General features: G+C 33.1%; 3 protein-coding genes across 7 annotated transcripts; 1 reads left to right on the top strand and 2 right to left on the bottom strand.

Annotated features, from left to right (window-relative positions):
* Positions 1 to 365: 365 nt before the first annotated feature.
* On the bottom strand, positions 366 to 2,705 carry CCT3 (chaperonin containing TCP1 subunit 3). The gene is made up of 4 exons (XM_018024206.2): positions 2,528 to 2,705; positions 2,373 to 2,434; positions 1,020 to 2,157; positions 366 to 942 (listed from the first exon to the last, which is right to left on the bottom strand). Exons 1-4 carry the CDS (start codon positions 2,562 to 2,564, stop codon positions 527 to 529), a joined length of 1,653 nt encoding a protein of 550 aa, XP_017879695.1. The 5' UTR covers positions 2,565 to 2,705; the 3' UTR covers positions 366 to 526.
* Positions 2,706 to 2,925: 220 nt separating this feature from the next.
* Positions 2,926 to 7,290, top strand: alka (glycine receptor subunit alpha alkaliphile). 3 transcript variants are annotated; one of them, XM_026813362.1, is made up of 9 exons: positions 2,926 to 3,436; positions 4,327 to 4,397; positions 4,708 to 4,807; positions 4,872 to 5,026; positions 5,108 to 5,263; positions 5,390 to 5,530; positions 6,028 to 6,257; positions 6,425 to 6,565; positions 6,941 to 7,290. In XM_026813362.1, the coding sequence occupies exons 1-9, from the start codon at positions 3,417 to 3,419 to the stop codon at positions 7,190 to 7,192; spliced, it is 1,266 nt and encodes a 421-aa protein (XP_026669163.1). In that variant the 5' UTR covers positions 2,926 to 3,416; the 3' UTR covers positions 7,193 to 7,290. The 3 variants fall into 3 exon arrangements, with proteins under 3 accessions (XP_026669163.1, XP_017879750.1, XP_017879749.1); XM_018024261.2 differs by lacking the exon at positions 2,926 to 3,436 and adding an exon at positions 3,889 to 4,112 and having other exon boundaries at positions 6,425 to 6,607; positions 6,941 to 7,029; XM_018024260.2 differs by lacking the exon at positions 2,926 to 3,436 and adding an exon at positions 3,892 to 4,112.
* On the bottom strand, positions 5,942 to 11,584 carry LOC108624750 (periodic tryptophan protein 2 homolog). 3 transcript variants are annotated; one of them, XM_026813361.1, is made up of 16 exons: positions 11,360 to 11,580; positions 11,111 to 11,223; positions 10,941 to 11,035; positions 10,712 to 10,840; positions 10,352 to 10,622; positions 10,080 to 10,264; positions 9,733 to 9,961; positions 9,161 to 9,665; positions 8,742 to 9,079; positions 8,523 to 8,670; positions 8,252 to 8,429; positions 8,030 to 8,173; positions 7,883 to 7,957; positions 7,590 to 7,809; positions 7,362 to 7,515; positions 5,942 to 6,162 (listed from the first exon to the last, which is right to left on the bottom strand). In XM_026813361.1, the coding sequence occupies exons 1-15, from the start codon at positions 11,375 to 11,377 to the stop codon at positions 7,380 to 7,382; spliced, it is 2,784 nt and encodes a 927-aa protein (XP_026669162.1). In that variant the 5' UTR covers positions 11,378 to 11,580; the 3' UTR covers positions 5,942 to 6,162; positions 7,362 to 7,379. The 3 variants fall into 3 exon arrangements, with proteins under 3 accessions (XP_026669162.1, XP_017879747.1, XP_017879748.1); XM_018024258.2 differs by lacking the exon at positions 5,942 to 6,162 and having other exon boundaries at positions 7,257 to 7,515; positions 11,360 to 11,579; XM_018024259.2 differs by lacking the exons at positions 5,942 to 6,162; positions 7,362 to 7,515 and having other exon boundaries at positions 7,718 to 7,809; positions 7,883 to 7,967; positions 11,360 to 11,584.
* Positions 11,585 to 11,657: the final 73 nt, after the last annotated feature.

Below are 11,657 nucleotides of genomic sequence, written 5' to 3'. Positions count from 1 at the left end.
CGAATAAAATGTTTTAACTGAAATTAAAGCTAAATTAATGAGATTGATACATATATTCATACAATTCAATTCGCAAGGTAGAATTATGCTTAATTATAATCATAATACGATACAACACAAATAGTTAACATAGGGACATTGAAAAAATAATATTTATATATATTCTCTTTCACTGTATATTAAAAAGTCAATAATAGAATATAATAAAAAAAATTTTTATGTTTAATTGAAGATTATATCTACAAATATTTATATAATTCTATATAATTGTTACACAGGTTATTGAAACATAGGAGCCAAATAGCAATTACTACAGCAATTGTTTGTCATAGGTAAAGTATCAAATTGTTTGAGGTAGTGCGTAATTAATACTTTGTCAAAGTATTTTTATTATCATAAAAATGCATACAGCAAATAATGTGTTCCATGAACATGAATCTAATAATAATAAAATTACCGAGGGCGTGAATTATTAGATGTTAACACAAATACAAAGCTTTTCAAGTACGATGCAAATTTAATATTTTTAATCCTTCATAGATTCTTCTGTAACTTGGGCAGGTTGACCAGATTCGTTATCTGATTTCTTCTTCTTGCTTCCTGATACAATGTCATCAATTCTTAGCAATAAAATAGCAGTTTCAATAGCTGTCTTATACGTCTGTAGTTTCACGGATAACGGCTCCCAAATACCACGATCTTTCATATCTACTAATTGGCCTGTCTCTCCATCGATGCCCCATGTCATTCCTTCAGTAGCATGTTTCGCACGCAATGCAGTCAGAGTTCTAATGGTATTAGCACCACAATTCTGTGCAAGAGTTCTTGGAATTATTTCTAGTGCCTGTGCTACTGCCTTGTAAGGCCACTGTTCTACGCCTGCCAGCCTTCCCGCTTTTTCCGCCAGAAGTCTTGATACTGCCATCTCGACAGCACCTCCACCTTTAACAACAGATTTCAACGATAAAACAAGAAACAACATAAACAATACAAATTGTCGATGAGAAATCATTGATTACCTGGCACCAATTTAGGTTCAAGAAGAAGATTCCTCGCAACATGTAAAGCGTCCTGCAAGTTTCTCTCGGTTTCATTTAATACATCCTTGCTTGCACCTCTTAAGATTATAGTGCATGCCTTAGGATCTTTACATTCCGTAATAAAGCAAAAGTATTCATCACCAAGCTTCTTAATCTCAAAGAGACCAGCTTTTGTTCCAACATCGTCATCTCTTAACTCCTCCGTGCGATTTACGACAGATGCTCCACAAGCCCTAGCAATTCTGTTAATGTCACTTTTTCTCAATCTACGGATTGCAGAAATTCCAGCCTTAACAAGATAATGCTGTGCCAAATCCGACACCCCTTTCTCAGTGATTACTACATCGGGTTTTACTGCTATGATGTCTTCACACATTTTCTTAACAAATTGTTCTTCCATTTCTAAGATTTTAGTAAAATCGGTATCTTTCATTATCTCTATATTAGTTTGAGATTCTCCCTTTTTATATTCCAAGTTACAATCCAATAAAACTATTCTCGGATTTTTAATGTATCGTCTCATCTTTGGATGAGTAACATCTTTATTGAACATTACTCCCTTCAGAACAGTACTATCTTCGATAGTACCACCAGGAATTTTCTCTACCTTTGCGTAGCGTTTTATGTCTATTTCTTTTCTGCCATTTTCATCAAGCATAACAGTATACACTGCATCCAAAGCAATCTGACATGCTAAGTCAGACCAGCGTCCAATGAATTTAGTTCCCACACAGGAATTGATTACTTCAATCAATTTGCTTCGATCATTGTAATCAAGATCCGTACTGACTTGTTCATTGAGAATTGTAACCATATCTTCTAAAGCTTGACGAAATGCTCTTATTATTATTGTAGGGTGCATATTTTGTTCAAGAAAAGGTTCAGCAACAGCTAAAGTTTCTCCAGCCAATACGATAACTGACGTGGTACCATCTCCAACCTCTTCATCTTGAGTTCTAGCGATTTCTATCATCGATTTCCCAGCAGGATGTTGTACGGTTATTTCACGCAATATAGCATTTCCATCATTGGTCATGACTATACCTCCCATTGGATCCATCAACATTTTTAACATTGCTTGTGGACCAAGACATGTTCGAATGACATCTGCAATTGCCTTCATGGGAAAAAGAAATCAAACAATTTTTAATTTTGTCTTAAAAAATTACACATAACTGAATCGAAAATATTACTTAAATTCATTGATAGCTATATTTAAATTAAAATATATATAAATAGTATCAATGTACTATTTAGGAAAACAATGCACGTGGGCGTACGGATATTCGAGTAGGCCTTAAAAGGTAAATAACACGAGTACGGCTTACTCACCTTTCCGGCTTGAATGTTTTCTCTCTGAACCTTTCGGCCGGTATCACGTTTCGTATTTTCACCTGCAATAATCAAAGCACACGACATCGTGAATAAAATTTATCTGACTATCTATTTAAACAAATGAAAATCAAAGTCATTATTGTTTAACCTACTTAAAACTAAGATTGGATTAGCTCCTGACCCAAACATTTTCTTCAACTATTTCGTATTAGTAAAATACTGATAGGAAACGATACTTAAGCAAACGCCTAACTTTTCCGGAGGAAAACGGATGACGAGAAATCACAATAATTGGTTAGAAACCAGAGTGACGAATACGCAATAACCCTATACTTTTTGTAGCATATTGCCAACAGAACCATCAAAGATTCCTGTTTATATCCCTACCACGATCCCTACACTAAAAATTTTTAAATACATATATATGTATACGATATATATATCGTATTTGCAAATTTTTAACTGGAAATCCTCTCATTTTCTAAAAAGTTGACATAAAAATGATGATACTTATACTTTTTATATGTATGTGAAGTCACAAAAGTATAATAAAAATAGCTGGATCAGTTAGTTGATCCGTAATTTTGTAGAAAGATATTTCTACATATTTTTCATATCGTATCATATGCATGACAGAGCATAACAATCATTTTCTTCCCATATTTGCCAGAATCTGTCGCCAACCAGCAGCCGACTTGATTCAATTGACGTTTTCATCTTTTCTCATTTTTCATTTGTTAAACAAAGCCTGTTAACCCAGTAGTATATACATTCAAAAATCTTCTGGAATGTTTTTCTTATTATAATTATTATTATTATATTTTTATTATTGATATGCAGTACGAAACAATGACGTAAATAAATGTTGAAAACTCTTCTTTTAGATAGTAGAGCACAAGGGAGCATTTTGTAAAACTTGCCACAGAGTAAACTCAGTTAAATGAAATCTTCAACTTGATACTCCTCTCTTTATACCAGTAATTGGAATATAACACCTTCAATGGAAATATAAAAGGACCACAACTGATGATTGTAGACTAAATGGACCGGCAACCGCTATAGTAAAAGTTCTGAATATTGTACTTCGAGTAGCCGCATTCCTACAAATGTCCATGAGCAATTAGCCGTATTAGAAATTTTAAGTTGTAAACTTAACTGCCCTCAAAAAAACATAAACCTCTCGAGGAATAAATTTGAATCCTTATTTTTTGCGATTTGAAATCAGTTAGATTAACGCTGAGCCTGTTGTTTAAATAAGCTTAAGTCACTATAATCTAATCGCAAACAATAAACTGATATGTGACCTAATCATTTTATTTCAATTGTGCCAACAATGAAGCTACGTGATCAGATACAGATTTTATCTATATATTTATCGATCTTTGATTAATTGAGAAGATAGTATATTATGCAATTTATAATTACTATTTTTCACATTTTCTATGATTATTAAAACTTCTCATGAAAATGTTTATTGTATATTATTCTATCATAATCATTGCACAATTCTTAACGAGCTCAACGTCGGAGATATTTATTAACGAATTTGCAATTGAAGTAGATTGCGTATAACTACCATTGTAATAGATTAATTGGAACCAACGCATCGTAACCGACAGAATAGTTAGTCAAAACAGATATTGGCAGTTGTCGAAATCTTAGGATGAAGAACACGGTCCTGACTGTTTTCTTTTATTCTTGCTTGAAACTCTTTACGGAAGTTCGTTCTAGTACGAGGTATATTTCAATTAAAAGAACGCGCATATTTAATCAAAATCTTATTTCTTGAAAATAGAAATAGAACGATTGAAAATATTTTTAGAGTCTCTAGAGATCTAAAGTGTTCTATTTTAGGGCAAAAAGAAATTAAAAGATTGATATATCTATGCAGTATGTTTATATGTTTCGATGGTCATCCCAATTTTAAAAACATTTCTTTATTTTTCCGTAGCTTATTAGCTGATGATGCAAAAAATTCTACGCTGAGATCGAGGATAGTTCTACCAGAATATTACGTAAAAGGTTCGTCAGTACTATAATTCAGTAAAATACTATTTTTTCTTAAAGTGTGATAGAACTTTATTCTTCTCTTCTCTTTATTATTGGACATTATTGAAAAATCCAAACATCATTAAATCTTGTTCTGCAAAACTCTTCGCGAATAAAAAAATTTATATGAAATCATAAAGTGTAGAAAATCCATTAAAAAATTCTACTAAAAAATATGGATATCTGTGAATACCTTTGATACCGGATGTATACTGCTAGCGTTTGTGCGTATATACATATGGTGTTTGTTTTTAATATCTAAATGAATTTGAAAATAACGCAGAGATCAGACCTCCATCAAAGCAAGGACTGCCGGTGATAGTGGATTTCAACATTTTCGTAGCTGATATCAATTCGATAAATGTCGAAGATATGGATTTCCGGTAAGTCAATGAGGAAATTCTTTAAATGCAATGATACGTAAAGATCAAAATATTCATCAAATAGAGTGGACATGTTCGTCCGTCAGAGTTGGATCGAATCTCGACTGGACATGCCAGAAAATATTTTTGAGGAAGGTGATGATTACGTGACACTGCCTCCTGAATTTTTCGACAGTTTATGGCAGCCAGATCCTTATTTTTTAAACGCAAAAGTTTCCGGTAATTTTAAATTTTGGTAACTAAAGATATTAAAACTTCGGCCCTTTGGTTTAAAATTAAATAAAAGTCATTTGCTTTCAGAAATTGCGGCGCTAAATCACAAATTTTCCTCAGTTACATTGTACAGAAACAAAACGGTCAAATACTCGGCTAGAATGCATGCCATTATCGCCTGCCAAATGGAATTTCAGCTTTATCCAATGGACATACAAATTTGCCCCATTTATATAGAGAGTTGTAAGTTCATTAACGAATAAAATAAGACCAAATGCATATGAACTGTTAGGTACACCTGTTTCCAGTATCATTTTTTTTATTAACATTATATTTAATTTTGTTATCTATTCCGGAAATCTGTCTCAGTTTCATATCACAAAAACAAGGTACGATTGAGATGGGGTGCGGGTGATGTGACCGTAAATCCAGAACTGAAGCTCTTACAGTACGATATCGGTAAACCAGTAGTTACCGAAGAAACTGTTGACTACATGCCTGAGAAAAGTGGTATGATCCTTTTTCCGATATGCAATATTGTTATTATACAGGGTGTTCCAGGAAAAGAGTTAGATGTTTCTGAAAACAAGTTCCTTTGGCAAAATGCAAGGGGTGGCCTTTTTGAATCATTAACGAAAGACACTGACCAATAAGAACACGCGTAGGGCCCGCGCTGAGCCACGGCCGAGCATCACGATCCAAGCCAACCTACCCCACCTACCCGTGGCTAAGGACAGATCCTACGCGTGCTCTCACTGGTCACTGTCTTTCGTTAATAATTCAAAAATCATATCTAACTTTGCATTTTGCCAAAGGAAAATGTTGTTCCGAAACATCTACAGAATCACGTCTCTTCGTCTCTAACTCTTTCTCTGGGACACCGTGTGTAGATACAGTGTTTAAAATTAAAAAGACAAGATATTTAAAGATTCAGAAGTATAAAAATTGTATTCCAATAAATGAGTGATATCCAGATTCCATAGAATCTATGTTTAATTAATTCACAGGTAATTTCTCTCGATTGGTAGTCTTCTTTCGATTTGAAAGACAAATCGGTCATCACTTGATACAAACGTTCGCTCCGTCCACGTTGGTGGTGATGCTCTCTTGGTTTAGCTTCTGGTTAGGATTGGATGCAATACCTGGTCGAGTAGCTCTATTAGTGACTAGTATGCTCACTTTGGTTACTATGTTTACTGGTTTGAAAAGCGATATTCCTCCAGTTGCTTACGTAAAAGTACGTGTCCCTTTGCTAACAATATTTTAAATACATGTATGATCTAATCTAATCAGATATTCGAATATGGAAGATCAAAACTGTAAAATTCATTTCCTTTTACGCAAATCATAATTTTCTACTATTATAAAAAAAATTGACTCTTAAACGTATTTTGCGTATTTTAGGCATTAGACGTTTGGATGGCTGGTTGTATGATGTTCGTATTCGCTGCTCTTGGTGAATTCGTCGTCGTAAAAGTACTTGATTTACGGTATCAGTTAGAATACGATCTACAGAGCTCGATAATGTCTCGCTATTACTCAACAGTTTGTATACCCAATGTATTATCACTGCATGTGTAAATTGCGGTAACAAATATGCGTCATGATGTAACAAAAAGTATTGTAAGTCTTTGATTAGTTGATAAATAATGAAGTAAACTAAACAAACATAGTAGAAAATTTTTCATCAGCATAAGAAATAACCACTTGCTATTTTTTGCCTAGAAATAAAAAGTATAGAATTCAATTCATGTTAAATCTGCTAATGAATTTGTTAGTTAAAAATTGCAGCTAATGATAGACACACCTGCCTGCATAGAAATTTGAGATCGAATTTCAAATTCACAATTAATTAAAGACTTACAAGGCTTCAAAAATTAAATGCGTACACGAAAGATGCAAATTCTTTCTTATTTTTAGCGTGTAATTGCTATGGAAAAGGGTCAAAACGCCTGGGATTATGATTCAGCATATACAACAAAACTAAAAAATAAAAGGGCCAGTAGCAAGCTGCTACAAAATACGTGGTTAGACCCTGAATATCCAATGGTACGTGCACATAGAACTAGGTCGCAAATGATAGATACGTATAGCAGAATAGGATTTCCCATACTATTCATGCTATTCATAATTTTGTACTGGCCGATACTCCTACTTAAGAAAGCGGCATGAAATTACAAATCTTTAGTTAATTAGAAAAAGTGTATAAACTACGTATGTCAAGGCATACTCATTCTCAACATATGATTAATAAATTTATTCTAAACTTACAGTTACTTTAAAAAATTGGTATGTAATGTGTACACGCGTATGCAATATATACATACATATCAATAATGACCTGATTTATAGTACATTTCTAGTCGGTATCCATTTCATCAGAGTTTTCAGATTTATCATCAGTCTCCAATTGTACAGCCTTTGAACCTGTCCTTTCGTCTTTATAATTTCCGAGTCGTTTCAAATAACTCATTGTGTATTGATTAAAATCACATCTATAACAATAGAAAAAAAATTTGTGATTCTTAGGGATACATTACTGATAAATTATACAAATAGGGATGCTGACATTTTACTTAAATCGTTATACTTCTTTTGCATATTTTTCTGCAGCATCAACAATATTGGCATTTGTAGTGCAGAATTTATTTTCGATCCATGTTTAGTCAATATAGTTTCTATCCAGAGAAGATAAAAATGTATGTGCCTTGTGAATTCCAATTCTAATGCTATAAATTTCAGTGCCCTTTCTACATAAATGTCAGATATAGCTGTTACTGTTAGATCAACTGAAACGAAATACATGTACAATAAATACACGTGAACTAAGTAAGCTTATCTTTTAAATTGTTTTAAACTTACTCTCTGAACATGGTATGTTTTCTATAACGCTCTTTATCAACACCTTCTCGTTCAATTTTAAAGCCATCATTAATGCTGAAAAAAGCTGTTACCAATACATTTCGCATTACTTAAAGGACAGTGAAAGCAATGTATTTATTATCAAACCTTTTGTGTATTCCTTTTCATTCAATGTAGTTTTCACAGTTGCCGGTGTAATACCTAACTCCAATTGAAATGGATCAAATGCCAAGCCAGCATCTAGCGAATATAATAATAATCCTTCCGTCGTTGCTGCAGCCCATGCTTGTCCTGTAAAACATAAATATAAGAAGCATCATTACATGTATCACTTGTGTTTAAAAACTAAAGTATATAATACAAATTTACCTGTTGGGGAGAATTGTAAACTATACACTCTAACTTCAGGTTTCGTATTTCTACCCGCCAAATCGCCACTTCTAACTCCCGGTAGTCGTATTGTTACGTTTCCACCTTCATGTACACCACGTTTTTCTACTAATGCTAAATTCCCAAACTCTGTTAAATTCCGTCTATTTACAGTGTCCTATGGAAAAATGAAATTGTATTAAAAAATTAGTGATTGAAAAAAGTATAGCATTAAATATATAAATTAAAACTGATATTAAGGATAACTTACATCTACCGCATCGAATGATCTATTTTGAGTTACTACAAATTTCTTTACAAGTATATATTCTTGTACATTATAAATACATATGTGTTTAGATTGCCCACCAGCTAATATACATGTACCATCGGCTGAGTAGCATAAAGTTCTAAAGGCCCTAAAAATTTGCACATACATTTAGGTTTAATGATATATACGCACATTCCATTCTGAAGGAAAAATACTTACTTGCCCTGAAGATTTTTCTTAGCTGTAATAAGATCAGTAGCAGACCTTCCACTTCCTAGATCATTCCTGCCTTCAATACTACCAACTTGAGTTGCTGTTTTACAATGGAAAAACGATATGTGCCCGTCTAACGTAGCTACTGCCACTTCTTCACCATTAGGTTTATAAGTAACATATAAACCGTCTGCAGTTAATTGTATCGTTTCGTGTGAGGAACCACTTTCGATTGCGTTCCATATTTTCAATGTTTTGTCCCACGATACAGAGGCTAACTCTGTACTTGCAGGACTTGGATTGAATGCTAAACTAACAACTGGTCCTTCATGTCCGCTTAATATCTAATACATGAGATGCATACACAATTAATTTTTAATTTTGTTGACACGTATCCAGTACGGAAATACTTAACATGTACGTACCTCCAAAAGCGTACCAAGTTTAACGCTCCATAAATAAATTTCGAAGAAGTCTTGACCTCCAGCTGCAATAAACTCGTCGCTTGAATCTAGGGCAACACAGGAGAATTGTACCGGTCGCGGCGAAGTGAGAGTTCGAAAATTCCTGTACCTCGCCAAATCGTACGCTCTAACAGTTCCATCAAGCGATGCAGAAACAATAAATTTTCTATTATGACTAAACGTGATTCCAGTTACCGTGGACGTGTGTTCACTGAACGTAATGGAACAGAATCCATTCATCGTGTTCCACAATTTTACTTTTCCATCATCACCTCCAGTAACAATGTATTGGCCATCTGGGCTATATGCTAAACAGTTTACGTTATTACTGTGACCTTGTTGCTTCATGGCATAAGTTTCACTTTGCCATTCCCAAACCAACAATTGTCCAGCTTTAGAGCACCCTAATGCAATCCAATCGCCAGTCGAATTTATGGCAATAGATGAAATACGTTGGTGTGATATTCTGAAAAAAAAAAATACATATGCAGATTCAGAAAAAAATCCTTGTACCTAATATGAATAGGCAGTACCTTAGAGAGTGAATCATGTTCACATCAGGCATTTCATACAAACAAAATGAACCACTACTAAATCCTACTACCAAAATATTAGTCTGTTGATGATATGCAGCTGCAGTAAGTGCTCCTCTTTCTTTTTCTCCTTTCTGAACGTCGGTAGATAAATAGTGGCGACACAATTTGACGTAACGCAATTTTTTCACTTCTGTTTCACTTTCAGCATCTGACTCGGCTGAATTTCCTGTAAAATATAAATCGCTTAAACAGATAATCGTTTAAACGAATTACCTAAGTGTTACATTTTTCAAAATATGACTACACGAATGGATTCTATAGAAAAAACTATGAAGAAAATGTACCAGTTTTTGATAAATTGTATTCATCAGCTTTGGCCACTTTGTTTGTTTTTTCTATAGCTTTCTCGAGATCAACGTCGTCTTCTTCATCGTTATCAGTTTTCTTCTCTTTCTTAGGTACAGACGGACCTAACAGCATTAGATCTTCTGGATCAATTGTACACTCCCATATGCACAGTTGTCCATTTCTTTATACAGGAAAACATGTTATTAAAATATTGTAAGAAACCTCTTACATGCTGTGCAATTAATACTATTTAAAAAGAAATACGTACCGACTAATTGTAATTAAATCATAATTCTTTTTTTCAAAAAAGCATGCTACAATTCCATCGGAGTGACCACCAAGATTAAGATACCTAAAGTTTGCATACTTCTCTAAGCAATAAATTTTAGTAGCCATATCTTTAGAACCAACAGCTAGTAATTTTGAATCATAAGACCAATTTACAACAGTTGTATCATCCATAGCTGTATGAAACACTCGTTCCATGATAAATGGATTATATTCACCTGTTTGTAATCCAGGGGCATTAAATATAAATACTGAAAATAATAGTTTTTATTGAGTGAATCTTTATAAAAACTGACCTAGCAAAAAAGTAAAATGATACAAATATATATATAAAGCATACCATTGTGATCTTTACATACTGCAAAATGTTTACCATCTGGAGAAAATTTTACTCGTCTGACACGTCGATTAAATTTATATTTATGTATTACCATTTTACTGATCATACTAATTATATGGGCTTCACCCGCTACAAGAAAATTTGTTAGATAAAATTATAACAAAACTGCATTAGTATTGCATTATTCCTACAAAGAAACAATATTCTCTTATACTAGAAATATGGATACCTTCATTAACAGCAATTAACAGTGCTCCATTAGGAGATAAATCTATTGTTGTAAAATTGTATCTACTTTCCACTGGCAATGTACATGATTTATTACTGAAAATATTGTTCAGAGAATTAGTTGGTATAAATCTGAAATGTAAAATGAATTACTTAACGTTAAATACCTACTTTTTCAAATCATATATTGTTATCCGATTTCCCACGGGACTAATAACTGACGATCCATCTGGAGAAAATATTAAATCTCCCTTACGATAAACTGCACCAAGCAAATTGCAAAACTATAAAAAATAAGTAATAAGTATTTTATAATAACGTAAATATAAGTATATGTAGTACAGGTTAGGAATTTTGTATACACAATTGTAATTTAAACTTTTTATGTAAAAAAAAGTTACTTAGAAATATTATTTTTACCTTGTATGCAAACCTCATCTTACTTTAACACGTAAAATGCGTACATAAGTAACTATATAATTTTTATAGCAGATAAATATTCTTTAACTTCCTAGAGCACGTTGAACACGACATTTGAATTAGGTATATTTCAGCCACTGCACAACTTCCGTTTCTGTTTAAAAAGATCCGGTCACGTGTTGATATTAAGGTGTTGGCTGACTCAAATTAATAAGTAGAAACTTTATTCCATCAAGTCTATCAATTAATCTTAATTAAGTAGTATCATAATTAAGATACTACAATAATTATAGCACAC

Source organism: Ceratina calcarata, unplaced genomic scaffold (genome assembly GCF_001652005.2).
Source record: "Ceratina calcarata isolate Rehan_Ccalc_2016 unplaced genomic scaffold, ASM165200v1 scaffold328.2, whole genome shotgun sequence".
NCBI lineage: Eukaryota > Metazoa > Arthropoda > Insecta > Hymenoptera > Apidae > Ceratina > Ceratina calcarata.
Note: the sequence above shows the minus strand (reverse complement) of the source record. Positions and strands in the feature narration are given on the sequence as shown.